General features: G+C 44.3%; 1 protein-coding gene across 1 annotated transcript in view; it reads left to right on the top strand.

Annotated features, from left to right (window-relative positions):
- Positions 1 to 992: 992 nt before the first annotated feature.
- RICTOR (RPTOR independent companion of MTOR complex 2) overlaps positions 993 to 24,031 on the top strand; it is a 112,414-nt gene continuing 89,375 nt past the window's right edge. The window contains exons 1-2 of the mRNA XM_072858907.1: positions 993 to 1,117; positions 1,285 to 1,332. Coding sequence (XP_072715008.1) covers positions 1,069 to 1,117; positions 1,285 to 1,332 — 97 coding nt within the window. The 5' untranslated portion in view covers positions 993 to 1,068. The remainder of the gene's footprint in view (positions 1,118 to 1,284; positions 1,333 to 24,031) is intronic.

Raw genomic sequence — 24,031 nt, 5'->3', positions numbered from 1 at the left:
TTGAGCCTGCAGAGACACCCACTGACTAAATCAAGAAAGCAATGAAAAGATATTTTTTCCTTTTTCTGTTTCTAATTACTTCACATATTAAAAAAAGTGGAGCGCTGAAAACATCCGGTGTATAATGCCAATGGTCATGCTGTATCCACTTGAATTACCATCTCACCACAAGGCAAGTGCAGCTTAAAAAAGGAAAAGTAAGCGGGTAAACGTCATAAAAACAAAACAAAAAGTAACTTCACTTGAGAGACCAAAATCTTTAGATGTGGTGATAGAGCAGTTATGTAGGAAGTCAGTTCCCAGCAGCGCAAGCTCTTCAGAAAAATAAGGCATTTTGCCACGTTTTCTGGCGGAGTGTACGCCTGCGACCGAAGCCGGCGCACCGATGCGGAGCGGGGTCGGAGGGGAAGCCCCTCGGATGCCCCTTCGCCCCTGCCGGCCCGCCACCCTCCTCTCCCCTCGGCTTTAGCCTCTTTGGCTGGCAGAGCTACCGGAGGCGCCTGCGGAGAAGTACTACTGCGCCGAAGCCCCGCAGCGAACCCCGTCGGCGGACGCAGCCCTTGGGACCGCACGGCTCTGAGGACACCGGTGCTTCTCCCTGGGTCACGCTTCCAGCGCCTCCGTGCGGCGGGGCGGGCCCAGGCGCCCACCCCGCCGCACGGAGGCGCTGGAAGCGTGACCCAGGTGTTGCGCCCGGGCAGGCAGAGCCCTGCATCGCCGCTCCAGGGAGCCCGAGAAGAAGCAGCAGCCCTCACCCGCCCTCGAGTACTTGAGGCTGCCCCCCACACCGAATGGCCACAGGGCACCGCTTACGACACAGGAGAGGCCCCGCCCCGCCTCGCCCCGCCCCGCCTCGCCCCGCCTCGCCCCGCCTCGCCCCGCCTCGCCCCGCCTCGCCCCGCCCCGCCTCGCCTCGCCCCGCCCCGCCTCTGCCGCCCACACGCTCCTCCTACCGGCAGCGCGGCTACAGTGCGGGGGGAGGGGGCATCTGCCGCAGCGGCGGTTCCGCGGGCTTCTCCTCGCGAGAGCGGGCGAGGTTTCCGGTGTTGTGACTGTGGAGCCATAAACATGGCGGTGAGTCTCCGCGCCCGCTCGTTGAGGCACCTCCGCATCCGAGGTAAGAGGTCTGGGCAGGTTGCTGCAGTAGGCTGCCTCCTCCGCCCTTCCCCAGCGGCTCTCGCCCTACGCCGGTACCCAGCTGTCCCTTCTGCTCCCTCCTCTTCTCCTCCTTCGGCTTCTTCCTCCCCGCCAGCCTAACGCGTTTCTCTTCCCCGGTCCCCGCAGGTCGGAACGACAGCGGCGAGGAGAACGTCCCCCTCGATCTCAGCCGAGGTACGGGCCGGTGAGGCGGGGGTCGCCGCCCGCCCCTTGCTGCGCGCCCGCCGAGACGGGGGGCCGCCGGTGGCGAGCGGCCTGGGGCGGGGGGGGAGGGGGAGTGAGGGGGGTGTGTGTGTGGTGGGAAGACGGAGCGGGGGTCGCCGGGTGCCGGTGCCCGGCCTGGCGTCCTGTAGTGGGCGGACCTGCCCGTAGGTGGAAGCCTCTCCCCAGCCCCCGCCGTCTGCGGGGCAGCACGGGCGCCCCTCGGGCACCGTGGGGTCGCGCTTGGGCCACAGGGCTGGCCTTCCCCGGCTGTGGGCGAGGGGAGCCCCTGCGTGTTGGGCAGAGGCTTCTCGGCCGCATCTGGGATTGTTTTCGAAGGGGGCCGTTGTTTGTAGGCGGGGCTGCTTACAGTGTCTGGCCCGCGGTGGGGCTGCCCGCGCCGTGCCTGTCGGCCTCGCCGCCGGGGCTCCCTCTGGCCGTGGCTCTGCTTAGCGGGTCGGGACCGTGCGCCTCTGGGAAGCACCTCGGCGGTGGCGGCTGGTCCTGCCTCAGTCCCTTGTCGTATATCCGTACCTGTTTTAGGCAGGTTGGCCGCGGTGCTTGCTGCGAGACCAGAAGGTACTCATCTCCCGTTTACTTGTTAAGTTGCTCTAGAATGCTCTCCACTGCTCTCAGATGTATGGGGGGGATAAGAGGAAGGAAACAACAATAATATTTGCTACACACTAACTAGTTGTCTCTCAGACAAATAGCAACTCGTTCCCTACCCAAATCTATAGCTCATCTTGTCTTACTGAGGGCTAAGGTAAGGGTTAGACTCTCCCCAAGAGCTGAATAAAATGCAGAAAACAAACTGGCCCACTAGCAGTGATGATCTTCCCTGGGGCAGAAGATCTTGATCTGGGGGAGGGAATAATTGTTCTGCTTCAGGAGATCCAGGACTGCTGCTGTCCTGAATAGATCCATTTTATGAGGAAGTAGGCAGGGAAATGACAGAATCAATGAGGTAAAAGTGGACTGTGAAATGTAAAGGAAGTACAAATATTAGCAGTATCATTAAAGTTTTCAGCTTGGTATAAGGCTGTATCAACAATTCCACCTCGTAATTCTTTTTTTCCCCAGTGTGATCTGTGTTTAGAATTTTTTCATTAAGCAGTTTTACCATGGCCTGAAAGTTATCTCTGTGTGTACATATCATATTCACAAGTGTATTTTAGTTCCTGGGAAAAGCTATGAGGTTTTTTCAGTTTAAAGCAACAGGCTCTTATGTCTCCTCCCACCCTATCTCCAAATAGATATGATTGCTTTAGGGAGACACTGTCTTTAAAACAAGTGAAACTTTTGTCAACAAAATGTGGGACAAAGGCCTTAACAGTTCAAACACATGATACAATTATTACTGTAAGCAGTGTTATCTGTTTATGAAATTTACAGAATCAGGATTTTAATGAATGGGTTTAGTGACTTTTTTATGTTGTGTAGCATACTGAAGTGTTTTGATGTGAAAGAATAATACACAAAATTTAAATGCTGGAGCGGTTCCTATTTAGTGATGGCTTGCCGAACAATGAGTTGGCATACAAGTCAGACCTTCACTAGTCCATAGCTGTGGACTATATACTAACTCCGTTCTTTCCATGCAAGAAGCCAGTGCTGTTAAATATTTCAGAAATAGTAATAGATGCGGGGAGGGTGCTAGCCTTTTTTGTGCTGCTTTGGGTCCTACTTCTTCCTGGCTTTTTGTGCAGTAAGACTCAGGGAATGCTTTGCTGCATGTAGAGCCGATCTAACTTTCTCTGTGCACTTTTTGTTTGCTCTTTTCTCTGCTGTTGTAGTTTGAGGGGTGCCTGCATTTTCCCAGAACACACCATGTTCTCTTACATATTTTTGCCATGGCTGGTATAGTAGGGTTTTACTCTTTGGAGCTTCTTGGTGCACTGCCTTTTTAAAAATGATATATAATAATGTTTATGAAAGGCATTTTATATGATGGTGCATTGTGTGCGTGTGAACACTGTGTATAAGATTAGCCTGGTAAAAGATGATAATGTGAAGTCTGTGGTTTGCTGTTTCTGTTCTTCAGGGATTTTTTGTTTGTGTGGGTGGTTGTGTGGTGTGTTTTGTGTGTGTGTGTTTGGTGTTTTTTTTTTTTTAAACTTCTGGGCCACTCATCCCTGGCTGTACCCCATCTCTTATTCTGATAAATCTTCTTTTGGGACAATTATTTTCTTAACTTTTTCCTAGAAAATCAGTTTGCTGAAAGGATGATCAACTTTGGAAAAATTGTCCCCAGCACAAATATGGTTGGGCATAATGTTGGTATAGCAAGAAAAAAAACTGTGCAGATACAGGTTAGACTGGTTGCTTTTGTCTACTTAACGTCATATATAATGTCTTCTTTTGATTACAAAATTGCAATTAATAATTGGGATTTGGAGTACTCAGGTTTTGGCTTTGTGTTCTATTACCTGCTCAGAATAGAACAGAAAATGGAAAGGAGGACAGACTTGCCACCAGTGCTACTCCCATTGCAGTCATCTGGAAGGAATTAGCAATGGGATGAGGCAAACTGGTTTAATTAGACTACTGAAATCAAGGGCATAACTTCTTAAGGCCAGAAAGGATAATTGGCATTATCAACCAGGTTATTGCATTCGGTAGGAATTCTTGCATTGAGTCCGGTCATGGTTGTGTATGTAACCACAATACAAGCATTATATGCTTTTGGCATAATTCATCTTTGTTTCTGACTGTTTTACAGGTATTCTAAGCTGAATTACAGAGGCTTATATACCTCCTAAAGCTCTGGGCACTGTAAAAGGCTTGTGTAATCCACACTTTGTTTGCTGCTAAGTTCTTTGCTCATCTCTGTAACTGAATCTACTTACAAACTGATTTTGAAAATTTGTTACCGTTTCAGTATCACCTTATCCTGTTGGGTGACCAACGCCCCTTCCTTTGTTGGAGTTGCAGCTGTTGCCTTTGGGCTGTGAAGGCCTAAATAGTTTGGAACTTGCCTAGTTGAGAGCAGTGTCTTCCAGTGCCTTATCTGTAGTCGGGCTCCTTTAAATGTCCTTCCTTCAAGGGATCCCCGTTTTCTTGGATTCCTGTAGCTCTGAGTCTGCAATGGCTATTAGGAACTTTTCAGAGCTTGTTCATTTACTGAAGCTTTGGAGAGATACAAGGGTGCCAACTGCTGATGGTCGAGTTCTGTTCATGTATGTATGTCTTCATTTCATCCTTTTTGAGGGTAACAGGTACATTTTGGTTAGTCATCACTTTCGAATATTGTGCTTTTTAATTATCTCCACTGTTGTTACTTTCATTTATTATTAATAAATGTGCATTATGAGATACTACTTCGATTTAGCAGCTTTTCTTGTATGGCTGATTCCTATATTTTGTAAATGTTGAGCCTTCTAGCTATAACATGAGACAAATATGAATAAAGTAGCTGAGAAAACTGGCTTTTTTTTCTCCCAAAGAGTGAGTTTCACAAAATTGGCTTAGTGTTATCTGAAAAAATACCTTTTTCCTTTTTTTTCTCCCTTATCCATCATTTCCTTCTATCATGTAGGTAAAAATAAATACAGAAGTTCCATTTAACTTCACAAGATCTGAACTGTATTGCTTTTCTTACTGTGCTTACATCACTTTAAACCATGTTGTATTTGATTCCATATGCCCACATGACAAATCGTAATGCATTGTGTGCAGGGCAAACATCTCGGGATGCTATTTGCAGTTTACAGCCCACAAAAATGTCGGGCATTTTTAAGGGTTATTTGCGGGATAGTTAAAGAAGGCTGGATGAATTTTGTTTCCAAATTCAGCTTGAGATTTATTGACCACGCTGTTTCCAGCTTCCTTCATCAGTATGGAAGAAGCAGAGAGGGACGCTGCGCACCTGTCTGCTACTGAGAGCTCAAGTAGTGGGGGAGGAAAGAAAAACCCTTTTGGAGTGGTTGCAGCAAGGCAGGAGAGAACCAGTGCAGAGATGGTAGCTGGTGTATACTTTCTTGGTGGCTCAAAGGCAGTTCTTCCGCACTAATGGCAAGACTGTTATGGAAAGCCTTTAAGTTCTTCTTTGCGTACTCTTGCAATACATGGTCCGGCTTGAAAATACAGAGAGGTGGGGCTTCGCTGCACCTTAGAAACACTCTTTTAAAAATATCCAAATAAACAAAATGTGTGGGCACCTTTAACCCTCGCTTTGTGGTATGACATCATTGTGATGGGTAACTATAACAGGATGCTTGCATTAAATCACACAGAGCAGTACCTTTTTTTTTTTTGCTTCCTTGTTTGTGAATCTGTAACAGAAGCTGTAATAGGAGCAAGGCAGTATTTAGTAACATTTTTTTTTTGGTTCTTCTGAGATAGGGGTGTCCTGGTTTCAGCTGGGATATAGTTAATTTTCTTCCTAGTAGCTGGTATAGTGCTGTGTTTTGGATTTAGGATGAGAATAATGTTGATAACACGCTGATGTTTTGGCTGTTGCTAAGTGGTGTTTACACTGGTCAAGGACTTTTCAGCTTCCCATGCTCTGCCAGGCACACAAGAAGCTGGGAGGGGGCACAGCCAAACTGGCCAAAGGGCTATTCCATACCATATGGCATCATGCCCAGTATAGAAACTGGGGGGAGTTGTCCAGGGGGCAGCGATCACTGCTCCGGGACTGGCTGGGCATTGGTCGGCAGGTGGTGAGCAGTTGCATCACTTGTGTTTTTTTTTTTCCTTGGGTTTTGTTTCTCTCTCTCACTCTTGTTGTTTTCCTTCTCATTACAATTTATGATTTTATTCTGTTTCAATTATTAAACTGTTCTTATCTCAACCCACGAGTTTTCTTACTTTTGCTCTTCTGATTCTCTCCCCCATCCAACCAGGGGGGGAGGGTGAGCGAGCTTAGTTGCCGACTGGGGCTAAACCATGACAAGGGGCAACTTGAAAAACAGCTGGAGGGAGATCTTACTTGTCTTGCTGTCTGAGGAAATTCTCTACTGCATTATTCTTGAATATCATTTTGGGTTTTTTATATAGTTGGAGACCAAAGGGGAAGTGATTGGTGGTGGCCTGATAACTTTTTTGGCAACATGTAACCTTTTGGTAGGTTTTAAAAGTAAGTGCTCAGTATATGCACTCCAAAATTAAGGCATATGCTTAGCTTTCCTGTCTGCACTTGTGCTTCAGTTGACCGTTGTTTTGGAATTGTATAGCACTCTGGCCTGGTTAGATTAATAACGCTTGCATACCTTTGGCTTTGCTTCCTCAAGTATTATTGCTTTTACAATCTTAAGACTCTTCAGAACTACTAAAATGGTGCGTGCTTAGAACATTTTCACTTTCATTTCTTGAAAACAGGAACAATATCTTTAATGAAGGAAAGACCTTACAAAAGGCAACTTTAAAACCTTATGACTTGCTTACCTAGCGTTAAGGTATCTGTAGGAGCTGGGCACTACCGTGTCTTTCAAGATCTGCATTCATGTCTGTCTTGAAAGTTTTTGTGGGTCACTTCTTTATGTTTTTTCTGGTGTGGTTCAGATTGGTCAGTCTAATTTCTGTCGCCTTCTCGATATGAATGTTTTAGTCATTGCCATAAATGTTCTTCAGGTTTCAGGTTTGGTGTGGTTTTTTTTTTTTTTCCTTCCCCTCTACCCCCCCACCCCCTTTGAGATTAATGCAGCGCTTAGTTTCAGGAATTTTTTTTATGTGTGTGGGAGCCTATCCAAGTGTAGATGATGTGTAAAGAAACACACCCCTCATCATAATTACAGTAAATAAGGAAGTCAATGATAGCCTTCCCAGAAAGAAATAAATCAGATATTTGCCCAGTCTCATCATCTTCATGCATACTTTACCAATTACCTGGCAATCTCAGATTTTTTTTTTTCCCTAATAACATAGAAGAGATGCTCAATATCAGGTAGAGATTTGTTGTTTGGTGTTTTTTTGTTTGTTTGTTTTTTCTTAAAAGTGAGAAGTGAAATAGTTATAGTGAAAAATGGTTGTTTACAAACTGGTTGTATCCATACAAACCTAAACACTGTAGAAAAGAAGGATGTTCAAGAGGGTTACAGGATGGCTTGAGAATTTGTTAAAATGATGGCTGACTAGTTTTGGGGAATGTGCTGAAAAATCAATATGCTTTTTATCTTTCATACTAATTGAGACTCCTGCCTGAGACTTATTAAAAATAACTGACACCAATCATTTACCTTAAAACCAACTAGCTTCTTACAACTAAGACATAAGCATGTGACTTGAGGCTTTGATAACTACACAATACAATTGCATAAAATAAGAGGTTTGCTTTTCATTAGAAGTGGTTTTTACAGCATGCAGGTAGGCAGATGCTTATACCATAGTGCAGGTGAATTTGCACACTGAGCAGCATTCCTGCGATGATTTCTGATACAGAAGGGAAGGTGTCATAACACTGCTACACAAGTGCTGGCTGATACTTGACAAATTGTTTTAACTGGAGCACTTTTGACTTTCACTCTCACAATAAAATGTATTTTGCTTTATTCTAGTTTAAAAATCTGTAGTATTAGTATATTCATGTATACTGCAGAAATGAATTTTTTTTTTCATTTGCCAACCGTTTGTTGTGGTAATGGAAAATTTGGGTAGAATGGATCAGAAAAAAGTAGGAGTTAGAGAAACTTCAGAGCATGATTAGTGAAGAGTGTATTCACCAAATCCTTGCATCTGATGAAGAGGAGGAATGCTGATAAAGATGTATAAGTGAGAAAGTGAGAAAATGGAGTAAAAACAAACAAACAAAACCCCAAAAAACACACCAAAAAACCCCCAGTCCCAAAGAACAAAAAACTATACTTACAATTGTATTTTCTTAGTTATGTCACTGAATTTTACTGCTGGCACATACCTAAGAGCTCTGTAGGACTCACGTTCTTATGCTTTTGTTATATTCATCAGTGTAGCAAGCTGCATCTCAACAGTGGCTTGAATAGGTTTGGGTAAGTAGATACTTATGAGGAAGTCTCTTCACCCAAATTTTACCTGAATAGCAATATCCTTGGAATCAGCATTGTTCATTAATAAATTAGTCTGAGTGATGGAGCCTTTATGAAAGTTTTCCTAAAAGGGGAGATTATGTTTCTAGAACAGACTATTTTGGTTGGAAGGGACCTACGATGATCATCTAGTTCCAACTACCTGACCACTTCAGGGCTGACCAAAAGTTAAAGCATGTTATTAAGGGCATTGTCCAAATGCCTCTTAAACACTGACAGGCACGGGGCATCGACCACCTCTCCAGGAAGCCTGTTCCAGTGTTTGACCACCCTCTCGGTAAAGAAACGTTTCCTAATGTCAAGTCTGAACCTCCCCTGGTGCAGCTTTGAACCATTCCCACATGTCCTGCCACTGGATCCCAGGGAGAAGAGATCAGCACCTCCCTCTCCACTTCCCCTTCTCAGGAAGCTGTAGAGAGCAAAAATTTCTAAATTTACTGGTTTTGTTCTTCACTCTCTAGACTTCCCTAAGCCTCCTCGGTTTTGTCCAAGTGCTACTTGTTGTTACTGTTTTGGCCACATCTGACCATTTATTCAGGTAGCTGCTCCTGGAACATTTCAGGAAGCTACTTTTAAAGTTATTTATTTTGTAGAAATTAAAGACACTTAATTGTCTGAGATGCAAAATTAAAAGCACAAAGATTTTAAATTCCCTTTCAGTTGGAGAAATGGGTAGTTAACAAAATTTCATGCCGTTTATCAGTGATACTTTGAGTAACCTTGTGAGTCTAAGACCAAAAGGATGGCAAAATGGTAAAGATGAGATAGGATGGTTACCCACCCATACTAGAAATGACTACTGACAGTTAGCACTTGTTTGGTTAAAATGAGAGGTACATCTCTGTACCCCATTTGCATAAATTTTATTCCTTGTGAAATGAACTATAACTGTTGATTTAAGAATACAGAATGATTAGTAGGAGATACTAGTGTGTAGATGTACAGTATTTACAACAAAACAATATGGCCTTGATTTATGGAAAAATATGTAATTACTATAAAAGAGTAACAAAGAATAATTTCATTAATCTCTTCATGTAAAGATGTATGGTGAACAATACAGGGATTTTCCTTTTTTCAGCTGCATAAAAGATTGGCTTTCTGGTTGAAGTGTACACAGACTAGAAATAAAAATATATTTAAAAAAACTTCATAAAAATAGAGGACTATCAAGAACAGCAGGACTATCAAGAACAGCTGTTGCTTGAAAATTACTGTTTTAAAAAAACGGATTAAATCTTTAAGTAATCTTTTTTCTTTGTTATCTTCTGACCATCAGTGATGTCAGAATTCAGCTTTAGCAACCTCATATCTAGAGAATTTAAAATGTGTTCATCTCCTTTATGCAAACCATATGTGATTCTCATGGGTAGACTTACTGCATTTTTTTATTTTTTAATGAAATTCAAAAAAAGAAATGGAAAAAATTTTGCTGTTTCCATAAATGTGGTGTTTCCAGCTCAGTTTTTTAGGTTAGACAGTTACTTCAGTGGGATAGATTTTTCTAAGTTAAAATTGACCAACAAATTAGGTGTCTTCTGTGTTTAAAGAATTATACTTGGATCTTGTGAAATTTATAAATGTAGTTATGACACTTCCTGTCCCTTCTCTGAAAATTACCTTTTCAAGAGAAGGAGTAAAAGTCTTGAACGGTCACAGCTATGGACAGATGAGACCCGTCCTGTCCCTAGTACAAGGGACTGAAGTTCCCAAGCATCATCAGTCTGTGCACTATTTTGAAATCTTCTGGTTATACCTTTTTTTTTTTTTGGGGGGGGGGAGGGGTGTTAGTTATAATATCATACATTTGCCACAGTTTAAAGGTTTCCTGCTGCAGTTAGTGCTGCATTTCAGCTACAAAACCTGTTTTTCAGAAGTTTAAGCAGTAAAGCAACACTGTCTCACACACTAGGAATAATTAACAATTCCAAGGGTAAGAATGTAAGGATGGCTTTTCTACACATGTAATCTCAGTGTCTTGGTTAGAAATAATATTATAAGAAAGTAATTTGGAAAGTGGTCCATTTTTTGAACTACTGTCACCACTTCAAGCTGACTGCAACACCAGAATGTATATTTCATGTGACCTTTATCCATACTTAGGAATCTGTAAAAAAATTATAATCTAATTTACAACATTTTATGCACATCTGCAAAAGAAATATATACAGTCACAACAGGCATTTAAACTTTACTTACAGAAGGACATATGTGCGAGTCTAGATGTACAGAGCTAAATATGAAGGATTAGACTCCTAAGTGTAATGCTGATACAAGACCTTCTTATCTGAGGTTCTAGTGATTCCTGGATCCTACCTTGGATGTGCTGTCTCTTGTACTACTTTCTAGTAATAGACATTTTTGTAAATGTAAGCAGCAAGAGTGAAAATAATCTGAGTTCTTAGCCTTTATTTTTTTTCTGTTTTCATGAACATGAGTTACTGGAACTTCTCTGTTGCTGTATTCAAAGTGTTATGTATGGTACAGCTGTGGAAGCTATAGGAATCAAACTAAATAAATTTCTAGGTACATTCTGCAGAAATCACTGATTTCGGTAACCTGTAATTTTCAAGGGGATGCTCTCAGTTGTTAAAATTAAGATTTGTAATGCATTGTGGGTTTTTTAAATCTAAAATTTATGAGAATTATTTGGCAAAACTTGTATGTCACACTATACCAGTGCAAAGTATTTTGCACCTTACTGATTCAAGTATGATAATAGACATCCTCTATGATCACTGTTAAAATTCTCTCTGGCTTAGTATTCAGTACGTTTTTCAACATAATAGTAACTATCTGAACTTGATACTACAAACAAACAATTATTTCTGTGCTTTTACCTTATAAATTGAGACATACCTCCCATCTAAATGTATATTACCGTGGTTTTGAAAATCATAGGCCAAATGTAAACTGTTCATGCACTAATTTTTTTGAATCTGGCAAAGTGGAGTTGATGTGTCAATATAAATAATTCAGGAGTGATCTCTGTGTCATGCAATTTGCTTTTTTTATGTAGCTTTCTTCCATTGTTCTAAGAAGCTGGTTGTTTTTCTTCTGTGCAGTTTCCACATTTTGAATTAGATGTAAATTAAGAATACTTCATGTTTTGAGAGATTACATAATTGTCCTGATTTTTTTTTTTCCCCAGCAAGTTGATAATGGCAGGATATGCCTTCTCATTGGTGTTTCATTTCATTATTAAAAGTGTTGATAAAAAGTGTTTTAGCAGACTGATTACCTGTCATCTAGGCTTACACAGACACCTTCAAGTAACTGATTTTTAATGTTTCATTGCTTTTAGTAACTGATAATTCATTACTATTTCAGTGGAAATGGAGAACAGTGCATTAATGATCCTAGTTGGTGTGTTTCACTTGTCTTCCTTCATTTTGGCAGCATGTAGTTTAGCAAGCTACTAAGAGCAGCTTTGCAATATACAGTTGCATAGCATTTAGACTTTAAAAATCTCTATTAAATGTGAAGATGTATAGTAAGATAAGCAGGATTATTTATATTGTGTTTCTTCGGTAAGAGGAAAATATCTCTTGTGTTCTTAGTCAATTATTAAATGCTTAACTGTAGTGAATACAACTTCCTTCTTTAAGAGAAGTCTTTAGGCATATTTAGTCTTTTATTACACTTTTTGGCACTGTGATTCCAGTAGGTGTGATAGCAGCTGCTAGTGCAGTCTCTCACTTGAGAGTTTACTTACTGTATGTACATTGGCTACTGCGTACAGCTTCTGTCCTAGCATCTACCAAGTGATGCATATAAAATATACACTCCTCAGTTTAACTCATTGTGCCTGACTTCAGAGTTACTAAAGTATTTGTGTGCTAAAGCCTACCTTTTTCCCTCCTCCCTCCTCCCCTTCTCTCCCCTGTGTTCCTTTTTATTCACATTCGCATAACAGAATAACGAACTGGCATGCTGCTAGCTTACTGAATGTGGTCAAATGATGCTGCTAAATCTGTCAGGGGAAAGGAGTCATCACTCGTGCTAATATAGCTATTGCTGGTCCCATTTCATCCCTGCATTAGATAGAGCGCTAGCTGTTTTGCGTAGCTGGAGCTCTGCGGTGATATTTCTTTCTGGAGAATGGGGTCTGTCAGAATGCATCATGATTCTCACTGGGGAAAAACGATGTCACACTCCTTAAGGGGTGAAAAAAATTATTGTTGTGGTATAGCCCCAGCCGGCAACCAAGCACCACACAGCTGCTTGCTCACTCCCCCCACAATGGGATGGGGGAGAGAATCAGAAGAGCAAAAGTGAGAAAACTCGTGGGTTGAGATAAAGACAGTTTAATAGGGAAAGCAAAAGCCGTGCACGCAAGCAAAGCAAGGAATTCATTCACTTCTTGCCATGGGCAGGCAGGTGTTCAGCCATCTCCAGGAAAGCAGGGCTCCATCACGCGTAATGGTTACTCGGGAAGACAAACGCCATCACTCCGAACGTCCCCCCCTTCCTTCTTCTTCCCCAGCTTTATATACTGAGCATGACGCCATATGGTCTGGAATAGCCCTTTGGTCAGTTTGGATCAACTATCCTGGCTGTGTTCCCTCCCAGCTTCTGCACCTGGCAGAGCAGGGGAAGCTGAAAAGTCCTTGACCAGTGCAGCAACAACTAAAACATCTCTGTATTATCAACACTGTTTTCAGCACAAATCCAAAACATAGTCCCATACCAGCCATAAAGAAAATTAACTCTATCTCAGCTGAAACCAGGACAGTATCCACCCCTTATTCTATACCATTTACGTCATGCTCAGGTCTCACACTATCCAATACATTCTCATTACCAACCACCCTTCCCATCCTTTGATATGATACACAGATATCATTCCCTTAGTCTATGGACCACCCCTGTAAAATGTCCATAAATGTCCACAAAATGTCCATTGAGTTCATTTAGTCCATGACTTTGGGCTTCATCTCTTGTGGTTGTTACTCAGGACAGGAGAGGTGGTGTGTTGCTTGGAGTTATTGGGCACCAAAGCCAGCTCAGGTCGGGTCACTGCTGCACTGGCACTGCTTCTTGTAAGGCTTGTCCTCCATTGGTTCAGGTGGTTCCTGCTATAGTAATTCCCATAACATGCAACTCAAATCATGGGTTACAACAATTTAAAGGTAGATCCGTTACAATCTCCACCCCTGGTCCCTTTGGACCAGACCATTGGGTTTAACATTGCAATGAAGTCCTCCCCTTGCCCCTGCTCCAGCTTGGACTTATCCACAGACTTTAGTCCCTTCAGAAGTAAACTTGCTCCAACATGGCCTCGTGCACAGCCACTGATGCTTCAAGGTGTACCTGCTGCAGCATGGACTTTATCTGCAGCTGCAGATGCTTCGAGGTGTACCTTATCCAGTGTGGACTTATCCTTGGACCACAATCCCTTCAGAGGGATACCTGCTGTGGTACAGACATAACCATGGCCACAGACGTTTCAAGATATACTTGCTCTGGCATGGGCTTATCCATGGGCACAGATGCTTTGGGGTGTCCTGCTCCCACACGGACTCATCCACAGGTCACAGTCCGTGACTCGAGTTCACACTGGAGTTCCAGCCTGTCCAGTACAGCAGCACAGAAACAGCAGCGATGCCCTGGCCATCTGCCAGCCCAGGCACATCGCCATTGCTGTTATCAAAATGTTCCCAGGCACAGCAGAGTAAGGTGATCAGCAGCACAGCAGCACAGCAAGCAGCGAAAGCAAAAAGCAGCCACTAACGAGCGCTAGACTCTAATATACAGTAAGGCAAGCAAGCCTATGGCAAGCACAGAAGCCTGCTGACTAATAGCTAAACAGCAATAACAGCTATAATTCTATCTATCTAGCACATTCCAATCAAATCTGTTGTTATCTTGAACCTGTCGAGCCCCACGTTGGGCACCAAAAAGGACTGTTGTGGTTTAACCCCTGTATGCAACTATGCACCACACAGGCAGGCACTTTCTCACTCCCCCCCACAATGGGATGGGGGAGAGAATCAGAAGAGTAAAAGTGAGAAAACTCGTGGGTTGAGATAAAGACAGTTTAATAGGGAAAGCAAAAGCCGCGCACGCAAGCAAAGCAAGGAATTCCTTCACCCCTTCCCATGGGCAGGCAGGTGTTCAGCCATCTCCAGGAAAGCAGGGCTCCATCATGCGTAGTGGTGACTTGGGAAGACAAACGCCATCACTCTGAATGTCCCCCCTTCCTTCTTCTTCCCCAGCTTTATATACTGGGCATGACGCCATATGGTATGGAATAGCCCTTTGGGCAGTTTGGATCAGCTGTCCTGGCTGTGCCCCCTCCCAGCTTCTTCTGCACCTGGCAGAGCAGGGGAAGCTGAAAAGTCCTTGACTGGTGCAGCAGCAACTAAAACATCTCTGTATTATCAACACTGTTTTCAGCACAAATCCAAAACATAGCCCCATACCAGCCACTCTAAAGAAAATTAACTCTATCTCAGCTGAAACCAGGACACATAATCATTTAGATGTGATGTTGATGGGTGCCAGAGTAGTGTAAAGGGTAGGGTGTATCGTATAGTGGGACAGGGTAGAGGGAAGGAAAGTAAGGGAGGGGGTTGTGCATCTTTAGGCAGAAGCAAGCTGTAAGATCAGCTCAGTCACTTTGCACAGCTCCACCCTCAGAAGCACCATGGGAAAGAATGTGAACATATTTGGTTATCGTTATGGGCCAACTTGAGTCACATCTCGGTGATAAATGAGGTAATTCAGGAAAGAATAGACCTCTCAATAAGAGGTCTTAAAATTATAATGAGTAGCTTCTCTTTTTTTTTTTTTGAAAAGCAAGAACTTCTGAAGGGGTGAAGAGTAAGGGCTGGTTAATCAGAGTTAAGAAATCTCTGTAACAATGGTCTGAACTGGGATTGTGTTAAAAAACAAAAAAAATTGTCCTTGTCAACTCCAACATGAGCTGTTAAGCTTGCAGTGAAATGTTAATGTTGTCTCACAAACAGAGTTTGTTACCCGGTGTGCAGCATCCAATATCACACACAGAGCCGAGATACAGTTTATTCCAAGTTTTGCGCAAGACCGGGTGCTAGGTGGTAACTCCACAAAGCTAGCACACTGATAGTTCAAACAGGTACAATATTTATACAGTTCAGTTATACATATGCATAAGCGATTACATAAAACAGTTTCTTATTGGTCTGCATTTCCGTACCTTACTCTTAAAACCACAGTACTACTTTAATGTTCTATGCATGCTCAGAGGTGAGGGGTCTCTGGCTCAAGGAGTGTGATTTTTAGTATTATAATGAGGACAGTTTGCACAAGGGTGCTTCTTATCACCCTTCTACTAATGAGGTCAGATTGTTGTAACCATGTCTCACTTAGCTCACGTATTTCTTCCGGATGTGTTTCATTCCCAAGGACAGTAATTCTGGATTAGATGTTCCACATACCAGTATGAATCCCCCTTATCAGCTTTGTGTGCCTCGGCCTTCCACCAGCTCTAGTGTACTTCTCACATCTGAATCTTCCTACATAGCTGTATAATACTGAATTTTAATTTACTACATTTAATTGACTACATTAAGGCCATGATACTACTACTTTTGGGAGATCAATCTCTGATTGTGTGCTGTGTTTCTTCCATTTCTGTGTTAGTCCGTGTTCCTCTATGCTGTTTCATGAGATTTTGTGGCAGGAAGATATGCAGTGCTGTAACTGATCTTTAAGAGAAAGCCATGTGGCTTAGTTGGTAGAATCTAGAATGTATTTAGTCCCTTTTCAAGTCCATTTTAATGTAAGGGACAGAATAGCAAGAGACTATATTTCTGTTTGTGAAGTCATGTTATTTTTAAATTTTTACATGTGCAGTGTGTGAAGTGAAGTTCCATTAGGCCTGCCTACCTTCCCTATTGACTTAATTTTTATTAAAAATGAGTCATGCTAGAGTAACTGAGTAAATTTTCTATTTCTCTCTAATATATAATGCATTTCCAGAAGAGGAGAAACAGGATAGCCCCTCTTCCCTTGAAGTTAATATGTCACAATTCTTTTGTTAACTTTTTTGGAAGAGATTTTTTGCAAGAAGGTTCTTCTAAAGTTTAAAACAAGACTTGAACTGACAAGGCTTGATAGAAAAGACTTCTGTAATCTTAATTCTTTCTGAGGTAGTATGCCATTAGAGGGTATCTAATTTTTTTATTGTCTTGTTTTTTCTGCAGCACTAGTGTTGCTGATGATATCAGTGTGAGCCAGATAACTTGCTGTATTCATATTATCCATTCCATAGTGGAAATGTCTGTCGTGTTCTCAGTTTTCTCAGTGTTGTAGATCTTATACTGGAGTCCCTACTTTGCTCCAAATAACTTATCTGCTAGTGAAGCTTCTGGGAAATAACTGGCTGCTCTGCTAAGCACTACAAAGATGAATTTCCTCAGACTTTTCTATCTCTCTAGAAATGAGAGCTTTTCTCAGCAGAAAGAGGACAATGTGAGAAAAGTTGCTATAACTGCAGTTTTTCATACACATGTAGAGTAAAATGGGTTTAGTGCACATTTTAATTATGCAGCCTCATTATAAAGATGTGCTATTGCTACAGAATTGTTAACAAGGGAAGTGACACCATCATCGTGTCCTGGTTTCTTCACATGCAAATTGGCTGCCTTTCTGCACAGCACACCTCGCTCACTTCTGAGTTATTGCCCACAGTATCAGGTAGCTGAATAGAAATGTTAATTGCCAATGACGTATAAGAGGTTTCCTGGGCTAGTCTCATGGTCTTTCCTGTCCATATAGCGAGCTTAGTTTTGGTAGAGGTTTACCTTGAGTATGTAACTATCTGCACTTTCAAAATGAAAACTTATAAGCGTATTTCCAGTCACTTTGGAAAGTTATTGTTGCTCCTTGTTCTTCAGGGAATTGAAGTAGAACATTCTGGAGAGCTCTAAGACTGCTCAGCTGGGATCTTTCTTGTGGCGTAATGGAGATATGTTACAGGTACAAAAGTGGTGTGAGCCAGGGAAATTCCCACCCGTGACCCATGGCAGGCCAAAGCACAGAAATCAGCCAAACTGTATTTTCAGAGAAACCAAATTTCGAGGAAGTTATTTTACTCTATGTTGTGGTTTAGCCCCAGTTGGCAATTAAGCACCACACAGCTGCTTGCTCAACCTCCCCCTCACCCCCGGTGGGATGGGGGAGAGAATCGGAAGAGCAAAAGTAAGAAAACTCGTGGGTTGAGATAAGAACAGTTTAATAATTGGAACAAAAAAAGAGTAATAATAAAAAATTGTAATGAAAAGGAAAATAATGAGAGAGAGAGAGAGAAGAACAAAACCCAAGAAAAAAAAAACCACCAGTGATGCAACCACTCACCACCCGCTGACTGATGCCCAGCCAGTCCCCGAGCAGCGACCGCTGCCCCCCAGCCAACTCCCCCAGTTTCTATACTGGGCATGACGCCATATGGTATGGAATAGCCCTTTGGGCAGTTTGGATCAACTGTCCTGGCTGTGCCCCCTCCTAGCTTCTTGTGCACCTGGCAGAGCATGGTGTTGCTGTGAAAAGCCGAAATAAGGACTCAATAGTCAGGATGACTATTAAGCAGGTATTCTTTATTGCAGCGCTGGGAAGCACTGGGGATCGCTCCGCCAGGTTAGCACAACACATCAGTTCATATACAGAAAAATCATACATATTCATCAGATTTCCTGGAAAGGGCAGTTTTATGGTGATGAGTTCCCGGAATTCATTTACATAGTACAAGTATGCGCAGTAAAATTAGGGTTAGGGTCTTTTCACCTTCCCAGTGGTCTTCCATAGTCTTCCTCACGTTGTCCACTAGTTGAACTTTGGGCTTCCTGTGTCCATAGATAGTCATTGAGTTAGCTCATCAGTCCTTCCGCCTCGGAATGTTACAAGGGGGTCGATTTAAGCTAGTTCTTTGGTGCTTATCTTTGGCACAATCGTCCTGAGTTCCTGTTACCAGTGATTTAATTAGGAAGCCTAACGAGCTTGCTCAAGGCCTGCTTAGTCCTATCAGGTAAGAAGTCCCAGGAAATGTCCCACCATCAGCTCTGCTCAGCAGGTAACCAAAACTATCTTTGCCGGGGAAGAGAACAAAAGAGAACAAGGATGCCAGTGAAACTAAAAAAAAATGCAAGTCCATGTATCACAGTAAGGTCTTAGTCAGGGATTGTCAGGGATTTAACCCTTTCAATGGGAAGCTGAGAAGTCCTTGACCAGTGTAAACACTGCTTAGCAACAGCCAAAACATCAGTGTGTTATCAACATTATTCTCATACTAAAATCCAAAGCACAGCACTATACCAGCTACTAGGAAGAAAATTAACTCTATCCCAGCAGAAACCAGGACAGTATCCACCCCTTATTCTATACCATCTACGTCATGCCCAGATCCTACCCTTTCCAACACATTCCAATTAATCACCACCACCTATCCTGTCTTTTGATATAGACACACAGATATCATTCCCTTGGTCTACGGGCCATCCTTCTAAAATGTCCATTGAGTTCATTTAGTCCATGACTTTGGGCTCCATCTGTCATAACAGTCCTTCAGGGCAGGAGAGATGGTGTGTGGTGTTGGATTGTTGCATGCTGAAGCCAGTTCTGGTTCCATCAGCACTGCACTTTGCTTGGTTTCATCAAAGCTCATTTTTCATTAATCTGGGTGATTCCTACTGAAATACCATTGATATGGCATATAGCAACCATACAAGTGATGACATACAGTATTATAAAGCAATTAACATCATACCATTCAGTTCATTGGCTATTCTCACCCAAAATCAAATCCCCTTGAGGTACACAGCGGACTTCCCCATCCTTTTGCATTACCCACCATGTGCACCCGGGTCCTTGAGCAAAAGCAATCCCACGAATGGGCTTGCCTTTGCCTGAGGCAGGAGTAACCCAGACTGTCTTCCCCAGCATGTTTTTTATGTGCACTACAGGGACCTTATCCCCTTCTACAGTGTGTAAAAGTTTGGATTGGGCAGGGCCAGCTCGACTGACAGATCCCCTAGTGGTGACTAACCAGGTGGCCTTTGCTAAATGTGTATCCCAGTGTTTGAATGTCCCAGCACCCATTGCTCGCAGTGTAGTCTTTAACAGTCCATTGTATCGTTCGATTTTCCCGGAGGCTGGTGCATGGTAGGGGATGTGATATACCCACTCAATGCCGTGCTCTTTGGCCCAGGTGTCTATGACACTGTTTCGGAAATGAGTCCCGTTGTCTGACTCAATTCTCTCTGGGGTGCCATGTCGCCACAGGACTTGCTTTTCAAGGCCCAGGACAGTGTTCCGGGCGGTGGCATGGGGCACAGGATATGTTTCCAGCCATCCGGTGGTTGCTTCCACTATTGTAAGCACATGGCGCTTGCCTTGGTGGGGTTGTGGGAGTGTGATAGAATCGATCTGCCAGGCCTCCCCATATTTATATTTCAGCCATCGCCCTCCATACCACAGAGGCTTTAACTGCTTGGCTTGTTTAAATGCAGCGCACGTTTCACATTCCTGGATAACCTGTGCAATATTGTCCATGGTCAAGCCCACCCCTCGATCACGAGCCCATCTATATGTTGCATCTCTTCCTTGATGGCCTGAGGTGTCATGGGCCCACCAAGCTATAAATAATTCACCCTTCTGTTGCCAGTCCAGATCCACCTGAGCCACTTCAATCTGAGCAGCCTGACCCACCTGCTGGTTGTTTTGATGTTCCTCAGTGGCCCAACTCTTGGGTACGTGAGCATCTAAGTGATGTACTTTTACAACCAGGTTCTCTACCCGGGCAGCAATATCTTGCCACAATGCTGCAGCCCAGAGGGGTTTGCCTCTGCACTGCCAATTGTTCTGCTTCCATTGCTGGAACCACCCCCACAGGGCATTGGCCACCATCCATGAGTCAGTAGAGAGAGAGAGCACTGGCCACTTTTCTCGTTCAGCAATGTCTAAAGCCAACTGGCTGCCTTTACTTCTGCAAACTGGCTCGATTCACCATCTCCTTCAGCCGTTTCTGCGACTTGTCATATAGGACTCCATACAGCAGCTTTCCATCTCCGATGTTTTCCTACAATACGACAGGACCCATCAGTGAACAGGGCCTATTGCTTCTCATTTTCTGGTAGTTTATTGTACAGTGGGGCCTCCTCAGCACGCGTCACCTCCTCCTCTGGCGATATTCCAAAATCTTTGCCTTCTGGCCAGTCCGTAATGACTTCCAAGATTCCTGGGCGATTGGGGTTTCCTATTCGAGCCCGTTGTGTGATCAGTGCGACCCACTTACTCCACGTAGCACCAGTTGCATGATGTGTAGAGGGGCCCCTCCCTTTGAACATCCAGCCCAGCACCGGCAGCCGGGGTGCCAGCAGGAGCTGTGCTTCAGTACCAACCACTTCCAAAGCAGCTCGAACCCCTTCATATGCTGCCAATATCTCTTTCTCAGGTGGAGTATAGGGGGCCTTGGATCCTCTGTATCCCTGACTCCAAAACCCTAGGGGTCGACCTCGAGTCTCCCCTGGTGCTTTCTGCCAGAGGCTCCAGGTAGGGCCATTCTCCCCAGCTGCCGTGTAGAGCACATTCTTTACATCTTGCCCTGCCCGGACTGGCCCAAGGGCTACTGCATGAACTATCTCCCGTTCAATTTGTTCAAAGGCTTGTCGTTGCTCAGGGCCCCATTTGAAATCATTCTTCTTCCGGGTCACTTGGTAGAGAGGGCTTACGATCAGACTGTAATTTGGGATATGCGTCCTCCAAAAACCCACAGCACCCAAGAAAGCTTGTGTTTCCTTTTTGCTAGTTGGTGGAGACATGGCTGTTATTTTGTTGATCACATGCATTGGGATCTGACGACGTCCATCTTGCCATTGTATTCCTAAAAACTGGATCTCCTGTGCAGGTCCCTTGACCTTACTTTGTTTTATGGCAAAACCGGCTTTCAGGAGGATCTGCACTATTTTCTTCCCTTTCTCAAAAACTTCCTCTGCTGTATTGCCCCACACGGTAATGTCATCAATGTATTGCAGATGTTCTGGAGCTTCACCCTGTTCCAGTGCAGTCTGGATCAGTCCATGGCAAATGGTAGGGCTGTGTTTCCACCCCTGGGGCAGTCAATTCCAGGTGTACTGAACGCCCCTCCAAGTGAAAGCAAACTGTGGCCTGCACTCTGCTGCCAAAGGGATTGAGAAAAATGCATTAGCAATTTCACTTGTAGCATAGCAATTGGCTGCTTTTGACTCCAGTTCGTATTGAAGTTCCAGCATGTCTGGCGCGGCAGCACTCAGTGGTGGTGTGACTTCATTCAGGCCACGGTAGTCTACTGTTAGTCTCCACTCTCCATTAGACTTTCTCACTGGCCATATAGGACTGTTAAAAGGTGAACGAAGCTTACTGATCACTCCTTGGCTCTCCAGTCGCTGAATCAGCTTATGGATGGGAATCAGGGAGTCTCGGTTGGTGTCATATTGCCTCCGGTGCACCGCTGTGGTAGCAGTCGGCACCTGTTGTTCTTCAACCCTCAGCAACCCCACAACAGAAGGGTCTTCTGAGAGACCGGGCAGGGTGGACAGCTGTTTAATTTCCTCCGTCTCCAAGGCAGCTATACCAAAAGCCCACCGGTACCCTTTTGGGTCCTTGAAATACCCTCTCCTGAGGTAGTCTATGCCAAGGATGCACGGAGCCTCTGGGCCAGGCACAATGGGGGGCTTTTGCCACTCATTCCCAGTTAGGCTCACTTTGGCCTCCAATACAGTCAGCTGTTGGGATCCCCCTGTCACTCCAGAAATACAGATGGGTTCTGCCCCTGTATAGCTTGATGGCATTAGGGTGCACTGTGCACCGGTGTCCACTAGAGCCTTCTACTCCTGTGGGTCTGATGTGCCAGGCCATCGAATCCACACAGTCCAGTAAACCCGGTTGTCCCTTTCCTCCACCTGGCTGGAGGCAGGGCCCCCCTAATCCTGGTCATAGTATTCATTACCCATTTCTTGTAAATACCAGTCAGGAGTTCCTTCATTAAAATCAGGAGTAAGATCAGCCCTTTTACTCTGTCTGGGGAACTGTCCACTGGAAACCGGAGCAGCAATTTTCCTGGAAGAACCCCCTTTGGTGATTGTTTTTCCTTGCAACTCACGTACCCGTGCCTCTAGGGTTGAGGTAGGTTTTCCATCCCACTTCCTCATGTCCTCTCCGTGGTCACGCAGGTAAAACCATAGGGTGCCCCGTGGTGTGTACCCTCTATATCCTCTCTCTTGAGCAGAAGAATGCTGACTCCTAATAGCTGAGATACTGCTTTGTACAGGTGGGGAGTAGGACATATCTTCTTTGAATTGTTGGAACTCCCAGAGCAGTGTTTCCACAGCTGAGACAAGGGAGGAAGAGATACTTTCTTCGTATTCCCGGAGTTGGCTAGCCGCTTTATCCACTGTTGGTCCCTCTCCATCTTTCCAGGTCAGTAGTGCCAGTGAGTTGTTATATGACGCTGGTGCATTCCGTACCAACTTCCACCACATGGGTCGTGTGCACTGGACTTCATCTGGATCTTTGGGTAACTGCTTGTTTTCCAGGTCACCATAAATCACCTCCAGCACAGCTAATTCCCTCAGGTACTGGATACCTCTCTCCATGGTGGTCCATTTCCCGGGGCGATATACATCATCTTCCTTGAAGGGATATCTTCCCTTCACACCTGACAGGAGTTGCCTCCAGAGGCTGAGGGCTGGTGCCCCTTTTCCAATGGCTTTGTCAATGCCCCCTTCCCTAGAAAGGGATCCCAGCTGTTTGGCTTCCTTACCCTCCAATTCCAGGCTACTGGCCCCACTATCCCAGCACTGGAGCAGCCAGGTGACAATGTGCTCCCCTGGGCGACGGCTGAAATCTTTTTGCATATCTCGCAGCTCACTCAGGGATAGGGATCGGGTGGTTTCTGTCTCATCCACAAGTTCTTCCTCCTCATCTCCTTGTGATGGCCCTGCTCTTTCATCTTCCCTTTCTAAACGAGCTGACTTTCGCTTCCAGGATTTCTTCTTGTGTATAGGGGCGACTGATACTGACACGGGTTGGTTCCCTGGTTGAACCGCATTATCTGTCGCAGTGGGGGCTGGAGTAGCTGCAGTGCCTTTCGCAGGGGGCTGGGGTGACCCCAGTGCCTGTCTCAGAGTTGTCTGGAATAGCTGCAGTGCCTGTCGCAGGGGGGCTGGAGTAGCAGTGGTGCCTGTCATTTTGTCACCAGATCCTTGAGGGTTCTGAATAGTGTTGAACAGGGCTCGGTAGGCATGGGCCAGGCCCCAGCACATTGCAGTGATTTGTGTCTCCCTAGAATTGGCAGGGTGACGACATACTTTTTCCAAATAGTCTACTAATTTTTCAGGGTTCTGCCCTTGTTCAGGGATGAAGTTCCAAAACACTGGAGGTGCCCACCGTCCTAGGCATTTGCCCATGCTATCCCACACACCCTGCCACTCATAACTATCTGGCCTTGGGGCAGATCTGGGTGATATTCTTGAATTGCTTACTAACCTTGGACAAAACCAAAACAATATTCCTAAGCAATACCAATAGATGTATTTTAACTATCCAAGGATGTTCAAGATACTGAAAAGTTATTGTAATGAAGGAGGAAGCATTGTAGAAGAAAGTAGTGAAGGTGCCATTCTGCATTTCCTCCATAAAAAACCTCTCAG

Source organism: Ciconia boyciana, chromosome 4, assembly GCF_034638445.1.
Source record: "Ciconia boyciana chromosome 4, ASM3463844v1, whole genome shotgun sequence".
NCBI lineage: Eukaryota > Metazoa > Chordata > Aves > Ciconiiformes > Ciconiidae > Ciconia > Ciconia boyciana.
The sequence above is the reverse complement of the archived record's forward strand: the minus strand, read 5'-3'. Positions and strand labels throughout refer to the sequence as shown.